Consider the following 18,123-nt stretch of genomic DNA (forward strand, 5'->3'; position numbering starts at 1 on the left):
GACACGAGAGATCCACCTGGAGTTAACGACTGATATGACAGCACAAACATTTCTCCTCGCCTCTCGCCGCTTCGCGTCCACAATCTACTTGGACAACGTCAAGACATTCCGTTAGTGCTCCAAGGTGTTGCGTGCGCTCTTCGATGACTCTGTCCAAGACCACGCCAGCTGTCGCCGCATCCAGTGGAAATTTATCGCTGAATGTGCGCCCTGCGATGGGGCGGTTTTTGGGAACGACTTATTGTACTATCAAGGACGCTTTGAAACGCGTTGTCTAGGGCACAGTAGTCTCTGCTATGAGGGGCTTCTCACCGTTCTACTCGACGTTGAGGCTGCCGTCAACTGTCGTCCTCTCACCCAGCTTGCCGACGACACAGAGGGATCTGACTCCTTCCCACTTCTTGATCGGAAGGCGCGCCGTGGCTTTACCGGCTAGCCTGGGGTTAGAGGTGCCGAGTTCCACTCCCGCAGATCTTCGTCGCCGACTTCGACACAGGCAGGCGCTTCTTCGGCAGTTATGAACTCGTTGGAAGAACGAGTATCTCCTGCTTCTGCGTTCCGCACACCACAGTCATCCGAAGGCATAGTCACACATACGCATCGACGACGTCGTGATAGTGGAGGACAATACACTGCCACCTCTGGTTTTAAAAGTTGGGCGTATACTTGGTTCCTTCTCGGTTAGAGATGGTGTGGAACGCCTTTTTTAGAGTACTCCCCCCAAATGGTCAACAGCTCCGAAGCCCTTCCCAACGTTTGTACCTGCTGGAAGTACACTCGTCCAATGTGGCCGCAGGAGGATGTCGGAAAGGGCGGCACCGGAGAAAGATGAACTAGTGAGCTGCTGAGCAGCTTCTCACGCGCAAAAGAATAAACAGTTCTGTCGGTTTGTGTCAGCGTTCTCTGTCCTTAACACTCTGTCTGTCTGTGTGCGTGCGTGTGTGCGCTCGCATTGCATCTAGAATTAACAAACGAAGAACGTAAGTTACAGTGACAGACAGAAAAAAGAGCTTGATTTTTTAATGATCTCTGTTGCGTTGTATCCAAGGGAGAAAGGTCGTGACTCGAGTGTAAGCGCCGGGAAAGCCAGCACCGCAGTTGATTCCAAAGGACACGACGCCCACAATCTGCCAGCGATAATCTTCACCGAGTGCGAGCAGCGGGCCGCCTGAATCGCCCTGCAAACAACGTCATTGCCTGTCATTGCCTATCATATTTACTTGGTTCCTGTATACCTGACAGGCATCGACACCAGTATTGTTGACGGCACATAAGAAGTTATCGTTGACACCCTCCGTAAAGGTAACGTAGCTTGGGGACGCCTTGAGGGCCATGTCACACTCCCGATTTCCAATGACGGAGACGCGGCCTTCCTGGAGCCATCGTGCGTATCGGCCTCCTGCAAACAAATATGATCATCCGATGTCTCAGGTGATGGTGTTCATTTACCGAAAGACGTGTGTCCCCAGCCGAGCACAACCACCTTTCCGCTCAGTTTCAGCTTAGCGGGAGGAAGACAAATGGGTGCGATGAATCTGTTGTAAGGGACCCTCTCAGCCAACAGCAAAATGGCGATGTCCGCGTAGTAACGACCCTTTCGGTACACCTCGTGCACCTTCAAGTCCTTCACCGCGATGGTAACGCTGTGGTCGCTGGCTTCCTCATTGTCTGCCAGCACGCCTAGTCGAACTTTGTAATCCGAGGCCCTGCAAATAAGAGTGGCTTAAAAGGACACCCGGGAAGGTTTGAAGAGGGTCACCTTTTAGTGTCGTCTGTGAAGCAATGCGCTGCCGTCAAAACAGTGGTGCGGTCGAGTAGAGTGCCACCGCAGAAGTATGTGTCTTTGTCAAAGAGCGCTGCCTGAAAATAAGTTCGAATGGGTTCTGCAAATGGTCTCACGATAATCATTTGCCAAAGAAAGCCATTGTAGTCATCCCGACCGAATCTGTATATGCGGAGTGCATTCCACCGTACCTAGGCGATTCGGCAGCGAGAGACAATGCCATATGCATGAAATCAAATTGATTTATTTTTTCCACGTTTGTGGTAAGTTTCAGCAGAGAGTTATCATCACACTCCAAAACAGAGAAGATTATCATACTTTATTACGACAACGAAGTAATACTGCTTCTGCTGGATACCGATTCAATGGCATCGCGTAAACGGAAGGAGAAGTGGAGAGCGAGAACGAAATGGCGCATCACAGGATACCACCACGGACACACGATTTGTAGAATCCATCCTCCATTAAAACTATCATAAGATTTCTACAGCAAAGTAGAAGCTGTTCACAATCCGGCCACACTAAAACACAATTCTTGATTTCACTTGAACAGTGGCATCGGAGAACAATTCAACTATTAAAGTTTGCCAGCTGAATCTAAGGTAGGACATTTGGGTAATATCACACCGGCTTATATGGTGTCGTATGCTGTCTACTATCCAGCGCGACTAACCGGGCAACAATGGAAGCTGATTATTAACTGTAAATATAACGGGGCCGTACTTCCTTGAAGAAAAAAAGTTATATTCCAATACTTGCTCTATGAGAAGGCGTCTGACTGGACAGCAAGCTAGACGTCTCAGGAGTCTAAAGGGCGCGGATTTGGAAGAGACTTTGCGCCACGTCCGCCATCTGTCGGACGACGCAGGAACTACACCGCACACTTAAAAAAAAGTTCTAATTGGTCAGCTAGCGCTGAGATATCAATATACATGACAATTAAGCTAGCACAGACTACTATAGCTCGCGCGGCTGAGTGGTCAGTGTGCTGACCATGTCACGTCGAGACTGGGAGATACCTGGGTTCGAATCCCGGTGCCGGCTCTGCTATCTGGGGGTTTTCCTGTGTTTTCCTCAGACGGCTGTCAGATATACGTGTCGGCGCAATTCCCTTTAGAAGTCGGCCCAGGACGCACATTCCCCTAGAGCGTTAGTCATGACGGTGGTGACCTCTGTGAAGCCGACAACTGCGAGCTCTTCCATAAGCACTACCAACACCACAGACTCGGTAGACGTGGAAACCACGATGTCGTTGACAGGTGTTAAAATTTCCGTGCCGTCAACTAGGCTGCATAGCTACGGACTAGGCGAGAGGCGTCTTAGTAGCAGTCTAGGTGGTCTAGGCGAGAATTGGAATGAGACTCAACATGGCAGCACTTCGGTTAGACCCGTGGGTTAGACCGCCAGGTGCCCTTAATAATAATAATGATGCCGCGATGTTACACGTAAGGTTTGTCTGCCCAGTGCGGTGACATGCTGTACGTGCAGGGTAGGACTGCGGATAATTTCGACCACCTGAGGTTCTCCTGACGTGCGCGAGAAGTCTCCGACGGACCCTGCTGGAAGCAATCTTTATACCTTCCTCACATTGCTACCGTCCTCGTCAGGGTTTAAAGTTTAAACCCGCGATCTTGAGCTCATCAAGCCATCACGTTACCGACTGAGCTGCGAAGCTCGGTAAATGGGCAAGACTGACAAGACTGAGCGCTCGAGTCGTAGACCCGTGCTGTCTTAGCCGATCGCCCTCTGGCGACTCTGAAACATCAAAGACGACGAAATAAACACTTCCCCCGCCTTAATTAAAATACAACCCAACCCAACACAATGCCCTCGCTTCATGCCTTGCATCAAGCTTTTGAAAATAGTCCTGAGTTCTACGCGCTCGCTGAGATCTTCTTAGTTCAGTCAAGGGAGCATCCTTAGGGACAGGAGCTGCTGGTGCAGCCACAGTGCGGTAATCCCCAGTAGAAGTACTTGTGCCGGGGGCGCACTTTGACGTAGCGTTCGCTTAGATGTCCACGCACCAAGGCGTATACTCCCCCTATGTTCGGTTTCTCCAATATCCCTGAGTCTAATGTAGTCGACGTGGCGTCGAGTCTATCCGCCATGGGTCTTGATCAACCAAGGAGCGTCAACATGTGTGGTAGATGAGTTGTCGCGGTATCCAGTGATGCTCTCCTGCAAAGCTCTTAATGTAGACCAACGTGGATGGCTTAAACTGAGTGTGACGTACCCTGCCTCCCTCACCATCTTTGTTTTGGATCGGTGGTGCTTTGTTTGGTTTGAGCGCTGAAAAGGATAACCGATAAAAGGGAGAGGGTAACTCTCTTTGAAACATTAGGAAGGCTGATGTCTTTCCTGTGGGTGGTGTTAATCGCGGTGTGCTGTTTGAACAGGTACCTTGCAATCCGACGATCAACCGTACCTGTTCTGTCATGTTTCAATGCATTTTCAGCTGTGCTTGACCGTTATTCGCTGGATGGTACGGCGCGCTGGTGTAATGAGTGACACCATTAACCTTTAAAAAATCCTTGATTTCAGCTGAGTTGCAAGGGTCAAAACAAATCACTAGTGGCTTGGTGGGATCGTAGTGGACAAGCACTGTTTGCTGTTGAAGCATCTTCTTGAGCTCATCAAATGCAGTCTTATGCCTATCAGTTCACTTGCGGTTTTTCTTCAACAACTTGTACAGGTTGCTGGCTATGCTTACTCGATTTTTACTCTTTTTTCGACTCTCGAGTCGTAGAAAGACAGTAGCGTCCCAGAAAGGGCTTCAACTGAGTCTTGCCCTTTAATCGTGGGGTTTGTACCAGCGCTTTAATCTTGTCATCCGTTGGATGTAGTCCGATGTCCCATGGTAGAAAACCTCGGGTAATGCGAACTTGCATTTTACCCTTTTTGGTCTCACGTTTGCTTCTTTCAACTTGATAAGCACTTGCTCCAACCTACTGTTGTTGTGGTCGTCCATGTTGCTACGACACACAATAATGTCATCAAGGTATGCACTAGTCCCCGGAATACCGACCAGGGCCGAATCAATGACACGCTGAAATGCTGACACGGTGGTGCTGTTGAAGTTCCGAACGGAAGTCTTTTCACCTTAAGGAGTCGCTTGATCATGTTGACTGTTAGGACTTCCGCCGCAGCGTGTGAGATGCAGTTGCTGGTAAGCTTGCGTTGAGTCCAAAGTGGAAAAAGTCCGCCCTCCCTGTAAATTGACAAACATTTCTGTTGCCGTCACCTAGGGGTACGAAGCTACCTTTGCTCTCGAATTGGCGGTGCTTCGATACTGACCACGCAACCTTGTGCTTCCGTCTTTTTTCTTAACAATGACCACTGGTGTGACGCAGTCTGAGTGCTGGGTGAGCTCCAGCACACCTTGAGATACAGGCTTGTCAATCCACTGCATTTCCAAGGGCGAAAGGGATCGGCCGCATGCCTTCAGAAAACATGGTGTGGTCAGAACACAGGGGCGCCCTTATGTCGCTCGATGTTTTCGTCAAAAACAACTTTATGAGTCATCAGCAAAACATCTAAATCCGTAGCCTTCTAAACGTGATGTATGCCGCTGACCCTGATGCGCAGAGCTCAGAACCAGTCTCTTCCTAGGGGGGGGGGGGATACATATTTATTGAATGGGCTCTCTTCCTAGTAGGTTGCATCCACTCCCCTTCATGACTATCAACAGCAAAATACAATCCTTAGACTTGAAACGTACTCGTACTTGAGTAGTACTCAGGGCTTTTAGTGTTTCCTCTGACCACGTCCGTATACGAATATTGTCTTGCGACAGACGTGTGGGATAGCGGGGAATCATGCCCAAGATTCGCGTGCTTCGCCTGCATTACACCCATAGGCGCAATGCATAAGAAACGTATAATTTCATTTTTGGCGGAGAACGCCGACACTTTTCACTGATTCGCCACTGGATCCTGTGAGATCTATATACAAGGAATTATGCCGAAAAGGAATTATCCGTATATCTATAAAGGCTCTTGTTCCCCCGGCGTTTGAAATCTTACACATTGTACTCAATGGGACAGAAGTAGAATTCGCGCTCCATCGTGATTTCACAGTCTTATACATCAAAATATATCCGCTTTAGGTAATTTTCCACTGCAGTTTCACAATTAGGGGGACCATGTTTGGAACCTAAAGTTAATGTCTTGGTTTTGTAGCCAGCCAGTTGTGTTCCCGAGGGCATCAAAGTGCGACTAAAATGTGAGACACCACACTTAAAGAGGGCTTAGCCTATCGACACTTCCGCATATAGGAAGACACCTCCGCATGTTGAGCACTTGTAAATGGGAGGAGGAAAGAAACTCGAAAGGGAGGGGAATTATCAGAGTTCAGCGCGCATTCTCCTCTGATAACCAGCACCGCAAGACGGGTTTGATAAAAACATCTACAAAATAAAGGTCTGCTTTCACGGCCAAAGAGGCCGAAGAACATTTCTGGTGACTTGTGCTTTAACAACAGAAAAGACAAGGCTGCAGATACCGCGTTCCCCTGAGGTTCGCGTTTTGGGAAATCGAACGCTCTCTTCTTCTTAGTATCAGTTTCTTAAACTCTTTCTGACATTGTACTTATGGTGTTAAAAAGATGTACAAAAATTCTTACGGCTGAAGTGTACCGTTATTGCATTGTGATCTGCCCGCCGACGATTTCCTTTTCATCTTTACCTTATCTGTGACCGTCATGTTTTTTGTATGTGTACAATGTATGCTTACTTTCATATTTAACACTCTTTCTTAATTTTTCCTCGCAGCACCACGAGGAAGCTTGGTTGCCACCAGTATGAAATTTGATGGGTACCTTAATGGCTGTAAAATTGTATATTTTGTTTAACGACGTTATATACCTCTATTTAGGAGAAGCGAAGGGAAGGCAATTTTCTTTTTCTTTTCTTCATGCATACACTTGTCTCGGCGACAGCATGCTTAAACTGTGCATGGCCGAGCCGTTGCGCCTGCGCTGTGCGGGAGCGTCATTCACGAACAAAATGTGTATGTCATCTAAGTAAGGCATATGCCCCTATGTTCAACTCACTCAAATGCGTCGAATGCAACTGGGACTGGGCGCATACAATAGTGTTGTGTCAATGTTTTCTTGACTTCAAGCCGATCATGGTGGCGTACCTGTGCAGAAACTTAACACATTGCCTGAAGCGCGATTTTTGATCCTTCCTTTAAGCAAATGCTCGCAGACATGCATCATTCTGTGCAGATGCCTGCTTATTTTAGCGGCATGTTTTGCGCGTGAAATAGTACACCCTGGGCGATTTTTGCAAACACTCGAAGTGACGTTGTACTTCGCCTTCGACAAAGTACTGTCAATAGCCTAAGATTACGTTACCCCAATATTCCCATCACCATGGCGGTATCCGATCATTTCTCCTTTTTTTGTTTTTTTGTGTACACCAGGGGTGCCGAACTCATTCGTGTCTGCAGGCCGCATTGAACTTTGGAGGAACTACGCGGGCCCCATATGACTGCTTAGGGGTAGCCTGCTTCTGGTATACAGGGTGTCCCAGAAAATGTGTCATTGTATTCTAATAAAAAAACTACGCCACCTAGAATTATGCGGTCAACGGCATTTGTTCTTGGTTTCGCAAAGGAAAGATCTGGCTGGAAATCATTGAGAGATTCGACCTTCATCTACTTAACGACGGCTCCCCACATTCATCGGTAGATCGTTCTCTACTGACGTCCTGGATGTCTCTCTTTGCTCTAAAGATATTTGTAGGGACTTACACTGGTACACCGATCTAGATTCTAAGGGGAGCGATCACATCCCCATTTACATAACATATAACCGTTATCCCCCGGCATCTGGCTGCAGAATGGTGAAGATAACAGACTGGCATGCTTTCCGGACTGCCTGTGCGGAACACGCTGAATCCCTGCGTTCGGTAAACGATGTCGGAAAGCTGATTGTTCGCTCTTTGGCGCTCTCTACCAAGTTAGTCCGCTTGATCCCTGGTCACTTAGGCACTAACCCCCGGGTGGAACAGCTCCGAGCTCTCCGGCGACGTGCAGAGCGCAAAGCTAGGCGGACTGGCGACATTCATGACATCCAGGAAGCACGACGCGCCAGCAAACAGGTACAGAAGGCACTCCGGGACATTGACCGGACATTTTGCATTACACTGTCCCCATTTGCAAGCCCTGCCCGGATCTGGAGAATTGCACGTAGCCTGAAGGAAACTCATCCAGTTAGAAATCCTTTAGGGTCCTTGGCCCTATCCACGTCCTCGTCGGAGAAGCTGGTTGCCTCGGAATTTTGTCGTCTCATTACGAGAGCTGCGGACGTGTGTCGTTGTGCTGAGTACCGGGCAGGCACAGCTTGCTTGAAGTCTACCCTTGAACAGGTGATTATGCCATCAATACCCCCTCTCGACATGGATTTCACCATGGAGGAACTCCTCACGGCGATATCATCTTCGAGTAGAAAGTCATCTCCTGGCCCGGACGGTATCACCTACGCTGCTATTAGGAACCTGGATACTCTGTCCCTCAAGGCTGTGTTAACCATGTACAACCATTCGTGGAGAAGCGGACAGGTCCCTTTGGAGTGGAAAGTAGGTCAGGTGGTGCCGCTCTTGAAACCAGGAAAGCACCCGTCTCAGTTGTCTTCATTTCGCCCAGTTACCCTCACCAGTTGTTTGGGCAAAGTCATGGAACGAATGGTCCTACGGAGGCTTGAGTGGTGGCTTGAGAGTCATGGATTCTTTCCCCAGGAGCAGAGCGGCTTTCGCCGTTACCGTAACTCAATGGACTCTGTAGTTGATCTCGTCACAGTTGTGCAAGTTGGTAAACAGCGCAGGAAGATTTCCGTCGCCGTTTTTCTTGATGTCAAAAGGGCGTATGACACTGTCAGTCACGTATCCATCTTGCATGATCTGTACCAAGCTGGTCTCTCGCTACACTATGTTGGCTTCAGGACATTCTCCAACAACGGTCCGTCTTCGTCCGCACATCACAAGGCGACACCGACTTGTTCCCGGTCCCTCAGGGTGTTCCACAAGGAAGCGTCCTGAGCCCGCTCTTATTTAATGTTGTAATGGCGGGCATTAAGAGTTGCATTCGAAGGAAGGTCAACTTGTCCCTTTACGCCGACGACATATGCATCTGGTCAACTGGTACATCTCGCCCTGCCATTCGACAACGCCTCCAGGCTACATTGGACGACATTCACACTTACCTGCTCCGAGCAGGGATGGAAATATCAGCGGAGAAAAGTGCGGCACTCGCCTTCTCCCACAAATCCATGTAACGATGCCGTCTGCACATTGGGGACAGGCCACTTATAAATGTCCAGCACCACAAATTCCTCGGCGTAACTTTAACCACTAGCCTCTCTTGGAAGCGTCACATCGATGGCATGGAGAAGAAAGTTCAGCGCTGGACCGCTGTCATCCGTCACTTCGCTGGAATGAGGTGGGGACGCGATGAGAAGGACCTCCTGATGCTGCATAACGCCTTGATTCGTGCCACAGTCGCCTACAGTCTGCCTGTGCTTCACGATCTCCCCAGCACCTTAGCACAGAGGATCCGCGCTATGCTGGCACGGAGCCTACGGGTGTGCCTCGGTGTCCCCCGCGGGGCCGAGACAAGGCTAGTGGTTGCGGAAGCCCGCGACATCCCTTTTGAAGTTCTCCGAAACACAGAAACTGTGCGCCAGTATCTCCGCCTGATTGCACACCATCGCCACCACCCGCTCATCCGGAAACTTCGGGCAAGGCGCAGCACGCCGATCCACGGACGTATAATGTCATTCAAATCCCGCGTTCCGAAATTCGTGATCAGCCCCGCCGCTGAAAGCACGGCCCCGTGGACACTTCCGTCGCCAAGCGTCACCGCCTCTGTCCCAGGGATCACGGACAACAAAAGGAGCTACCCCGACCTCGTACTACAGCAACTGACTATGGATTTCATCGGCACCGCATATGATGGGTTCTGCACGGTCTTCACGGATGGCTCCTCAACGAAAACTTCGTCATCCTCATCTTTTGTGGTACCCTCGATACCGCTCACCCGGGGTTGCCGGTTGTCCCATCGCACCTCTTCGACCTCAGCCGAGCTGTACGGAATCCTGCTGTTCTTAGAATATGCGGCCACCTGTGATCCACGGCGATGGGTAGTCTGTACGGACTCCAAGTCAGCTCTTCGATGCCTGAAAACCTCAGGTCTCCGCGGCTCACTGGCCACACTTGTGATAAACATTCTACGCCTACTGAAGTCCATAACTGCCCACGGCCACACCATCGCTTTTCAATGGATTCCGGGTCATTGCGGAATCTCTGGCAATCATGTTGCCGACGCTGCCGCAGCGGCCGCTCACCACCAGGGCAAGTGTGTCCCGATTGTTCTCCCAAGGGGGGACAGACGGTCCCTTCTTCGTGACTGGGCTGCTTTCTCATCCGTCGAACAATGGCGTCGGGATGTCCCGGCCAGTACCATACTGGGAATTGTAGACCCAACATTCTCGTGTCGCTTACCGACATCTCTACCGCGCGTCATTAAGTCCCTCCTACATCGCTTACGGCTGAATGTTGCCTTTTCGCCGTGTGGTGTGCCAGTAGTCCCTTGTGCCCGGAGTGTGGTGTGCCAGCGACCGCGGACCATGTGATCATCGCATGTGCCACTTATAGGAGGGAGCGTCACTTGTTGGCAAACGACCTTGCGCGGATTGACAGCCGACCCCTTGACCTCAGACTCATTTTGGGACCATGGGACACACGAAAGCAGATGTCCGTCTTACAACCCTTCATCAAATTCCTGCAAACTACCGGCCTGATCGCCTCTCTCTAAAACCCTGTCAGTGTCGTCAGCATCATCCTCATCACCATACTCTCATTTTCCCCCAATAGCAATGGGGTAGCATTCTGCTCAATGAGCGGAAGTCATCCCCATATCATCGTCATCATGTATTTCTCTCTCTCTCTCTCTCTTGGTTTTTGCCACCTCCTGATGTGCATGTCGTGTAACCTGTAATGTAAATTTTTGTGAAAAGAACTCGGAAATTTGCCAAGTAAAGGTCACTTTTTTACCCCACCAACATGAAGAGCGTGCTGAATTCTGCCGTTTTCGGGGACACTCTGTATATGATCGAATTCACTCGGGAGATCACCAAGCCTACCGGTCCGTGTCTAGTAGCTTTGAAGGCACTAATATTACAAATCGGCCTTGCAGGGTTTGCTCAGAAGTTTGATAGGAGTGTACTAGTAATACAATCGAGTAAAAATCTGACGCTGAGACAGGTTTAGAGAGTCATTAGCCAAGACATCGAAAGCAACACAGAGGCAGACAGGAAATATTGAACTTTTAACTTTTTATCATATGATTAGAGGTTGAAATAACTTTTCATAAGTTACTGCGCAACGCAGAACGAAGAAATCGTTTGATTGGAGTCGTTTTGATCAGGTAAACGGAAAGATTCCCTGACATCGCATTTGTGAGATTCCCTCACGATACCTGTGTACAAAAAATGACGCTAACCGGTGCGCCGTACCAAATCAGCGCTGTTTCCAGAAACGCCCCAATCAAACAGCTCGCCTAAGACGAAGTAATTGCGTGCTTCCAGTGACTTGTACGCTTTCACAATATCAGCTATGAACCGGCTCGGCGAAAATATTAGATAAACTACAGTGTGATTGTGATCGGCGGCATGTTTTGTCGCTGGGCTGTCCAGTTGTCGATGTGTAGCGCAAAGAGATCGTCACGTTGCATACCGTTCATAAACAACTTGGTCTTGTAGCGACACTTGTCTGATTCCTTCGTAGCTCTAAATTATACTGGTATTGTGGAAGGAGACAGTCGAGAGCGGTGTAGCAGTGCAACACAGCCGATGTCGCACCTGCGGAAAGCATTCGCATCGCACGGCTGCGTTCATTTTATTTTTCCAACACCTCCTAGATAGCATCAGGCCTGCACGCTTATGTCACCCCACGGAGGCCTGCCTGGCTTTGCGACCTGCTTCAAGTCTTCTTCTCGCTCGCTCTTTCATCGACATCATAGCAGCATCTACAGCAGACCTTCCTGTGTGACGCCGTGTCACGTGGGAGCAGGCTTGATGCTACCTAGGAGGTGTTGGTTTTTCCCACACCAACTCCGCACATGCGCTGATGGCGCCTCTTGTTTGAACGAAGAGATCACTTCTTTTCGTGTGCGTTTGTGCTGCTGTCGGGCGGTATTTCGAAACTTTCGGGGCACTTTTTTGAATCCGTGGAAAAAAAGAAAAAAGAAACGGAACTGAGAGGAGGTACATAATCACGGGTAAGAGAATCGAAGATCCCCTTACCCCTCTACAACTCCGCCATTGACAGTTTTGCTATAATCCCTGCAGTTAAAAGGATCACTAAATAGTTTTAATTAGCGAATTGTGTAATTTACGAGGAAACAAAAAAGAGACTGAGTATCTCTGCACCCTTTCTAACATTCGCACTAACTCTCGTTCAAGTGCAATGCACAATTTTTATAAAAATGTTTGACTCATTTTAAATGAAACGCCCTTCAATAATAGTGAAAACAGAAAGTGTCGGAGGTATGATGGCATTAGGAATGTCATTCGTACCAACGATACTCCTCTAAAGAGAAATCTGGGGTTTGAAAGCGAGGAAGCAGTTTGAAGAATCCTTATCAAGCTCGTCACACGGTGCCCGTTATCACCAATCAAAAGGAAGTGACCCGTGATAAGTGTTCGCTGTCTCCTGTCCTCCTCCTTCCTTTCAGATTTCGTGCCTCCTCTTACCTATACACGTGTGCAAACGTAAAGTTGTCTTACTTACACAACACGTGCTATTAGGCTAACCGCACTTTAGGGAGACGTGTCCGCGAATCTTGGGCATGGGAGTCTCGGTACGTTTGTTCGCTAATGATGGGATTGTCAGCTGCAGAATCAAGTTCAAAATTGAGCCTCTTGCCTTGTGACCTTAAGCGTCACCGTAAAATTTGGGATAGCCGAAAGACAGTGGTTGGTTCTGACGTCGTTGAGCTGGTAAAGATCGGTGAACAAAATACTCTGTTCCTCATCCGCATCACTGTAGATCACATTTTGTTAATTTCTCCTTTATTTCCCAATTCTTTTCTTTTTATCTTACTTTTATTTATTGTTATTTTGTTCTTTCTCTTTTTTTTTTTTTTGCGGTAAAGCCGACATGCCGTTTGGCTTGCCTTTCCTCCCTTTTTTTCCTTTGTTCTAATAAATACATCTCCCCCTCCCCACTGTAGATATGATGGCTGTCGCGTCTCTTCGAGCAGCGATGTTAATCCTTGCATGAAGAGCAGTGTGTCCATTCTTTTTACACCCAGCGTCGTGGAAACCGCACTCTTTTGATTTGTGACTTCCCAAACATCGGAAACACTATTAACTACTAACATTATGAAGTTTCTGTGTTTGTCCTTCTCTGTGTTCCAGCCTCAGAACATCGATTTGCATCGGAAAAACGCCGTGTCTCTTTCATGGGATTTCTCCTTCAAATGGGGATCCTGAGATCAGCGTCTTTCGCTGTTGCATGCACTTTTGTCCGTGCTGAGAAACCCGTCTGGAGTTGTACTAGTTGATTCACCGCCGGTTCTGTAGCCAGTGCTATCTTGAAAGCACGTTGGAACGTAATGTCTCTTTCAGCCAGAAGCCGCTGCTGCAGGTTCTCGTCATCAATCTCACAAAGAAAGCGATCGTGCATCATGACGTCCGGTGGTAACACTGTCGATACAAAAGGGGCATGCTGCCCTGCCGTGTCTCCAAGTGACTGTGTTGGTGCTAAGCGGTCCGCGACCATGCTGTCTGCCGACAGCGGAACCATGCAAAAATTGCAGCCTCTGGCTTTAGCTCGTAACGCTGTCTCATACTCCATGAGAGTGTCCGTGGGAGCCTGGTTCCTATGATGGAACTTGAAGCGACCCAAGAGCTCTCATGGTCTCGGGTCGAAGTGCTCCGTAAAGTGTTTGACAATTTCAGTAAAGTCTACCTCCGATACCAGTTGCGCTACTAGCAAAGCTTTGAGACTCTCATACGTACCGTCACACGCTTTCAGGATGTCAGAGGTTTACGCCACTTGCTTGGGGCTGTCACTGCTCGGATTCGAAATCTGGAAAGTTTAGGAATCCCAACGAGTCAGTATGACGTCGCCGTTCGCCGATCCATTGTGCGCAAGATCCCGCATGAGCTTGAGCTCGAATATTACCGTATGCACAGAAGAGATGCGACACCGGCCCCTCAGGGCCGAGGATGGCTGCCAATGTGAATGGTGCGGCCGCGATCGATTGCAGGCGACACTGCAGGGCTGCTCTTTGGGAGTTGTAAAGATGGCAGTCGAGACGAACATGCTTGGTATGCGCCTAAACAACACAGCGAGAGCAGAGCATGGAGTCGGAGCGGCCGATCAGATGCTTGAAATGGGGGTGGGGGGTGGGGGGCGAACGCAACCCCGAGACGAAGCCTATGCATCAGCGAAACAAAATGGCGAGGCACACGAGGGGGCATGATGAAGCGAAGGTCAGGGTCCATTTCACGCATCAGAACTCTTGATGGAGCGTCACGGGACCATTGTGCATGTGCGCGAGGCCTCACCGCATCACTGAGGAAGGTTCGCCTGTCGCTTGTGGGGAGGGTAATCCGCACGCTTGATCGGGAATGGTAAGCAGCTGCTGCAGCCCCGTCAGCCTCTCCATTGCCACGGATACCGCAGTATGCAGGAATCCACTGGAAGTAGACAGAGCGCCCGCTCATCTCAAAACTGCTTACCGTAGTTCCTCTAGTATTTCCACAACAGCAGGCGCCAGTGATCCACGAATACCCATATTTGCTATACACTGGAGAGCTGCCTTGGAGTCACAGTATATCACCCAGCTGCTGATATCGGCGGATGGAATGTGCTTGAGGGAGAACAAAATGGCATGCAACTCTGCAGACGTGGAAAGGTAGATTATTTCTCTGTGGCAAGCAATCGCATCTGTCCAGAGATTGCCGGGTATGCTGGAGGCTGCGTTGTGAACAGTGCAATAGACGCCATCTTACTCAACTATGTCCAGGTTCGCCAAGGCCTACTGAGAATCCAACGCTGGATAACGTGGATAACTATGGATAACGTCTTGATAACTCCAACACAAGATATCATTAACACTTCGGGCTCCTCTCCGTCTTCTCCGAGTGCCCTTACAATGGCCAGCGGTCCCACAATTCGTCTGCAAACGGCGATAGAAAGATCTGTCAGCGAGACTTTTGTGTATACTCTTACGCCAGGAAAACTTGCAGATCCGCACTCTAGGAGACGTCTCATCTCGTCGCACCACTTATGGATGCGTTCAGGTATCTCTGCTTAGTCAGTTTTCACCGGCCACTGTTACCATTGAAGCCATCGAATACGAGAATATATGCTCGGACACGCTTCCATCGTAGAACTCCCGTATGTCTGGCCATATGAGAGATATGCATATTGATATTGCCAAGGTGCCTCAATACCGTGATATTGCTGACGGACCCACCTCACTGAACTCAAGTTTTACTGCTACTCGGCTCAAATTCTTACTGGCAAGTCGTTACCCGAGCATCAATTCTACTTTCAAATCGCCTCGTTCCAACGGAAAACTTGTTTGGATGGGACAGTTCAATGTGTCGGTTCACCAATCTTCGCTTAGGAAAGTCAGGTCGAGGTTATGCGTATAGGAATACAGACGGACAACTACAACGAACCCACCGACGCACAGTTGCAGGCCTTTTGGGAAACCGAACATTTAGGCATTCTTCCTGAGGAGGTTCCAGATGTGACAAAGGACAAGGTTCTACAACAATTTCGTGAGAACGCCCAATTAAAAAATCGACGTTATCAAGTACGACTTCCATGGAATACCGAACGGTTGAGTTGGTCGTTTCAGTGGAACGTGCGTCGCGCTTCATTGCTCATTGCGTTCGTTTCTACGCTGAACATACTGCCGGCGCACTTTCACGTTCTTCGTTCTACAACGCTCGTGCCACTGGGTGGGTCGCTCACACTTTGGCCGCGTTAAATGAACGGTCGCATCTCCAGTCGATTCGCACCAGTCCTTTCGTTCCAGTCGATTTCGAAACTGTAGTGTCATTTTATTCCTCCTGGACCACTGACCACGGTATCGAAAAACCCCACGCGAAATAGTGGCGTAGTTTGACTGTTGTTTGACGGAATACATGAGAAGAGCAGACTACAGATGTTGAGAGTATTCCGGAATTCCCTCTCTGGAAAAACGAGAAAACGTCACTTCCCAGGAACCAACGAGGGCGCGACCTTGAGAAAAGGAATGCCGCGCGCGTTTGATAGAGTAAAGGGCGAAACGTATTGGACGTTTTCTCAGCGTCAAAACGTCGCGCGTTCGCCATGGCCTTGCACACGCGGCGAAGAAACGCCAGCGAGGCGACAACCCGAAACGCATGGGACGCGTACGGAGCGAGTGACGCGCGCCACTGTTGCTATATTCGTCGACCACAAATATCTGTTAGTAGGAGCCGATGCTCTTCTTACCTGTGGTTCCTGCGTTCCTTCATTCCAGATACCATTCGAATGTTCACGTAAATTTAGTGTGATGGATAATGTCCCAAAACTTTATGCGAGCTGCTCATACGCAACCTTGTCTGCCGCACGGCGGCTATGGTTCTGTCTACTTCTCGGAAAACGCGCCCAGACGCGCGCGAATATCTGCAGTCGACAGATTCCGGCGTACGCCGTCCGTGCGCGTTGAAAGATTGGTTTTTACGAGGTCACACGCACGCCGAGCACGCGCTTGTCGTGAAAACGCTCCATGCGTTTAGCCCTTTACGGGGTGTCTGGACGGTGCCTTTCCTCCTCGGAGCGCCGCACTCTCACTCTCTGCTTAGGGAGCGACGTCACAACATCGGAGCTTCTACGGCTGCTGAAGCAGCGCCGATATTTAAAATTCGTTTATTCAATATCTAAGCATTTTTTTCGGACAAAAAAAAATTTCCAGGTCGATTGTCGGCCGGTGCCGAACATACTGGCATCGGTTTCACAGATGGGTTTCCGGATGCGACCGTCCCTTTAAAGGAGTACAGAGGGCCACCAAAACATTTTCAGATTAAGACGTCTGATGAAAGTGTGTGTGTCATTTTACCGATTAGCGCGAAAGGTTTTGATGTGTGCAATTTGTTTCCCAGAAAAAAAAACTCACAGAAACATGGCTCCGGGCGTTCACCCTTAACACGCCACTCCGGGTATAACGAGGAGGAGAAGTTATGATGCCACGTCACCGATGACGTTACAAGGAGAACTCGTTCTGGTTCGCCGGTGAGCGCCTTGTCCCTTTGCCGCCGTAAACCAGTTTTGCCAGTTCTCCCGCAGAATTGGGGATAGAAGGAGCGGCCGAATCATGACCGAGCCAGGAGCAATGCCTTTTGAGAACCCCGAACAACCGAGTAGCAGACAACATTTCTCTGAACCAATCAGCGAGCGTGGTCCTTGTAGCCTCAGCGCGATGTTCCAGGCAGATCACAGGCTGGTACTACTCTCCACCGCCGTTGCGCAAGGTCGCTTTTTGCGGAGTACTTTAAATTCAATTTCTGCGATAATTATGACTCTGTGGTGTGAATTACTTCGCATGGTGCATCTTACTGGCCTACTTAACAGTTTTATATGAAGAAAACAGGGTGTTAAAAATGACTTCTGTGCTACTTTAAGTAGCGGCTCGAAAGCGCATGGAGCGTGCTCCTTTTTACTAACCGGGACATCTCCTTTTGCAGAGTGTAGCGCTCCCGCGCTCCTATCCACATGTCGGAGTGCTTCACGCGCTGTCCACCCTCCTCTCCGGTTGAACCCACCTGCACTTTAATGAATCTTTTTAAGATTGCAGACAGCCGGATAGGAAGACGGCTGTACCGGAAAATAACGTTCAGTGACACCCAGAGGCCTAGAGGCGCTTTGCACACGTCACGCTCTCTTGGCTTAAAAACCCGTGTAGCAGAGGCTCCGGAGCGAGAGGGACAGAGTGGACGGAGCGCGATCTGCAGAGCCGCTACTTAACGCGACCATTGATTGGCGAAGTTCAAAGGTCCTCCTTGCGCGACGTCAGCAATTGGACTTTGTTCAGCGTTGATGAGTCTAGCACCCCTGCTAGTGGACAAACTCCATTATGTGAATAGCCTGAGTCTGGGCACAATTAGGGGGACAGGACGAACACACGACGCAACAAGGGAGACAACGGATGTCTCGTTTTTGTAAGACCCGAACTAGCAGTAATAAACTTCGCAAGCGTCGGCACTTCATACAGATGTCCTGCAATCATATCTAACAAAAGAGTACTTAGAACGTACACAACGAGAATTGACCGAGGCAGACCTCGTGCCTCGTGTCT

General features: G+C 49.4%; 1 protein-coding gene across 1 annotated transcript in view; it reads right to left on the bottom strand.

Annotated features, from left to right (window-relative positions):
- Positions 1-1,005: 1,005 nt before the first annotated feature.
- The window catches only part of LOC135397999 (clotting factor G beta subunit-like), a 39,794-nt gene continuing 22,676 nt past the window's right edge, over positions 1,006-18,123 (bottom strand). The window contains exons 4-7 of the mRNA XM_064629457.1: positions 1,760-1,860; positions 1,450-1,706; positions 1,236-1,399; positions 1,006-1,178 (exon numbers count right to left, since the gene is read on the bottom strand). Of these exons, the coding sequence (XP_064485527.1) occupies positions 1,020-1,178; positions 1,236-1,399; positions 1,450-1,706; positions 1,760-1,860 (681 nt within the window). The 3' untranslated portion in view covers positions 1,006-1,019. The remainder of the gene's footprint in view (positions 1,179-1,235; positions 1,400-1,449; positions 1,707-1,759; positions 1,861-18,123) is intronic.

This window comes from Ornithodoros turicata, chromosome 6 (genome assembly GCF_037126465.1).
Source record: "Ornithodoros turicata isolate Travis chromosome 6, ASM3712646v1, whole genome shotgun sequence".
Taxonomy (NCBI): domain Eukaryota; kingdom Metazoa; phylum Arthropoda; class Arachnida; order Ixodida; family Argasidae; genus Ornithodoros; species Ornithodoros turicata.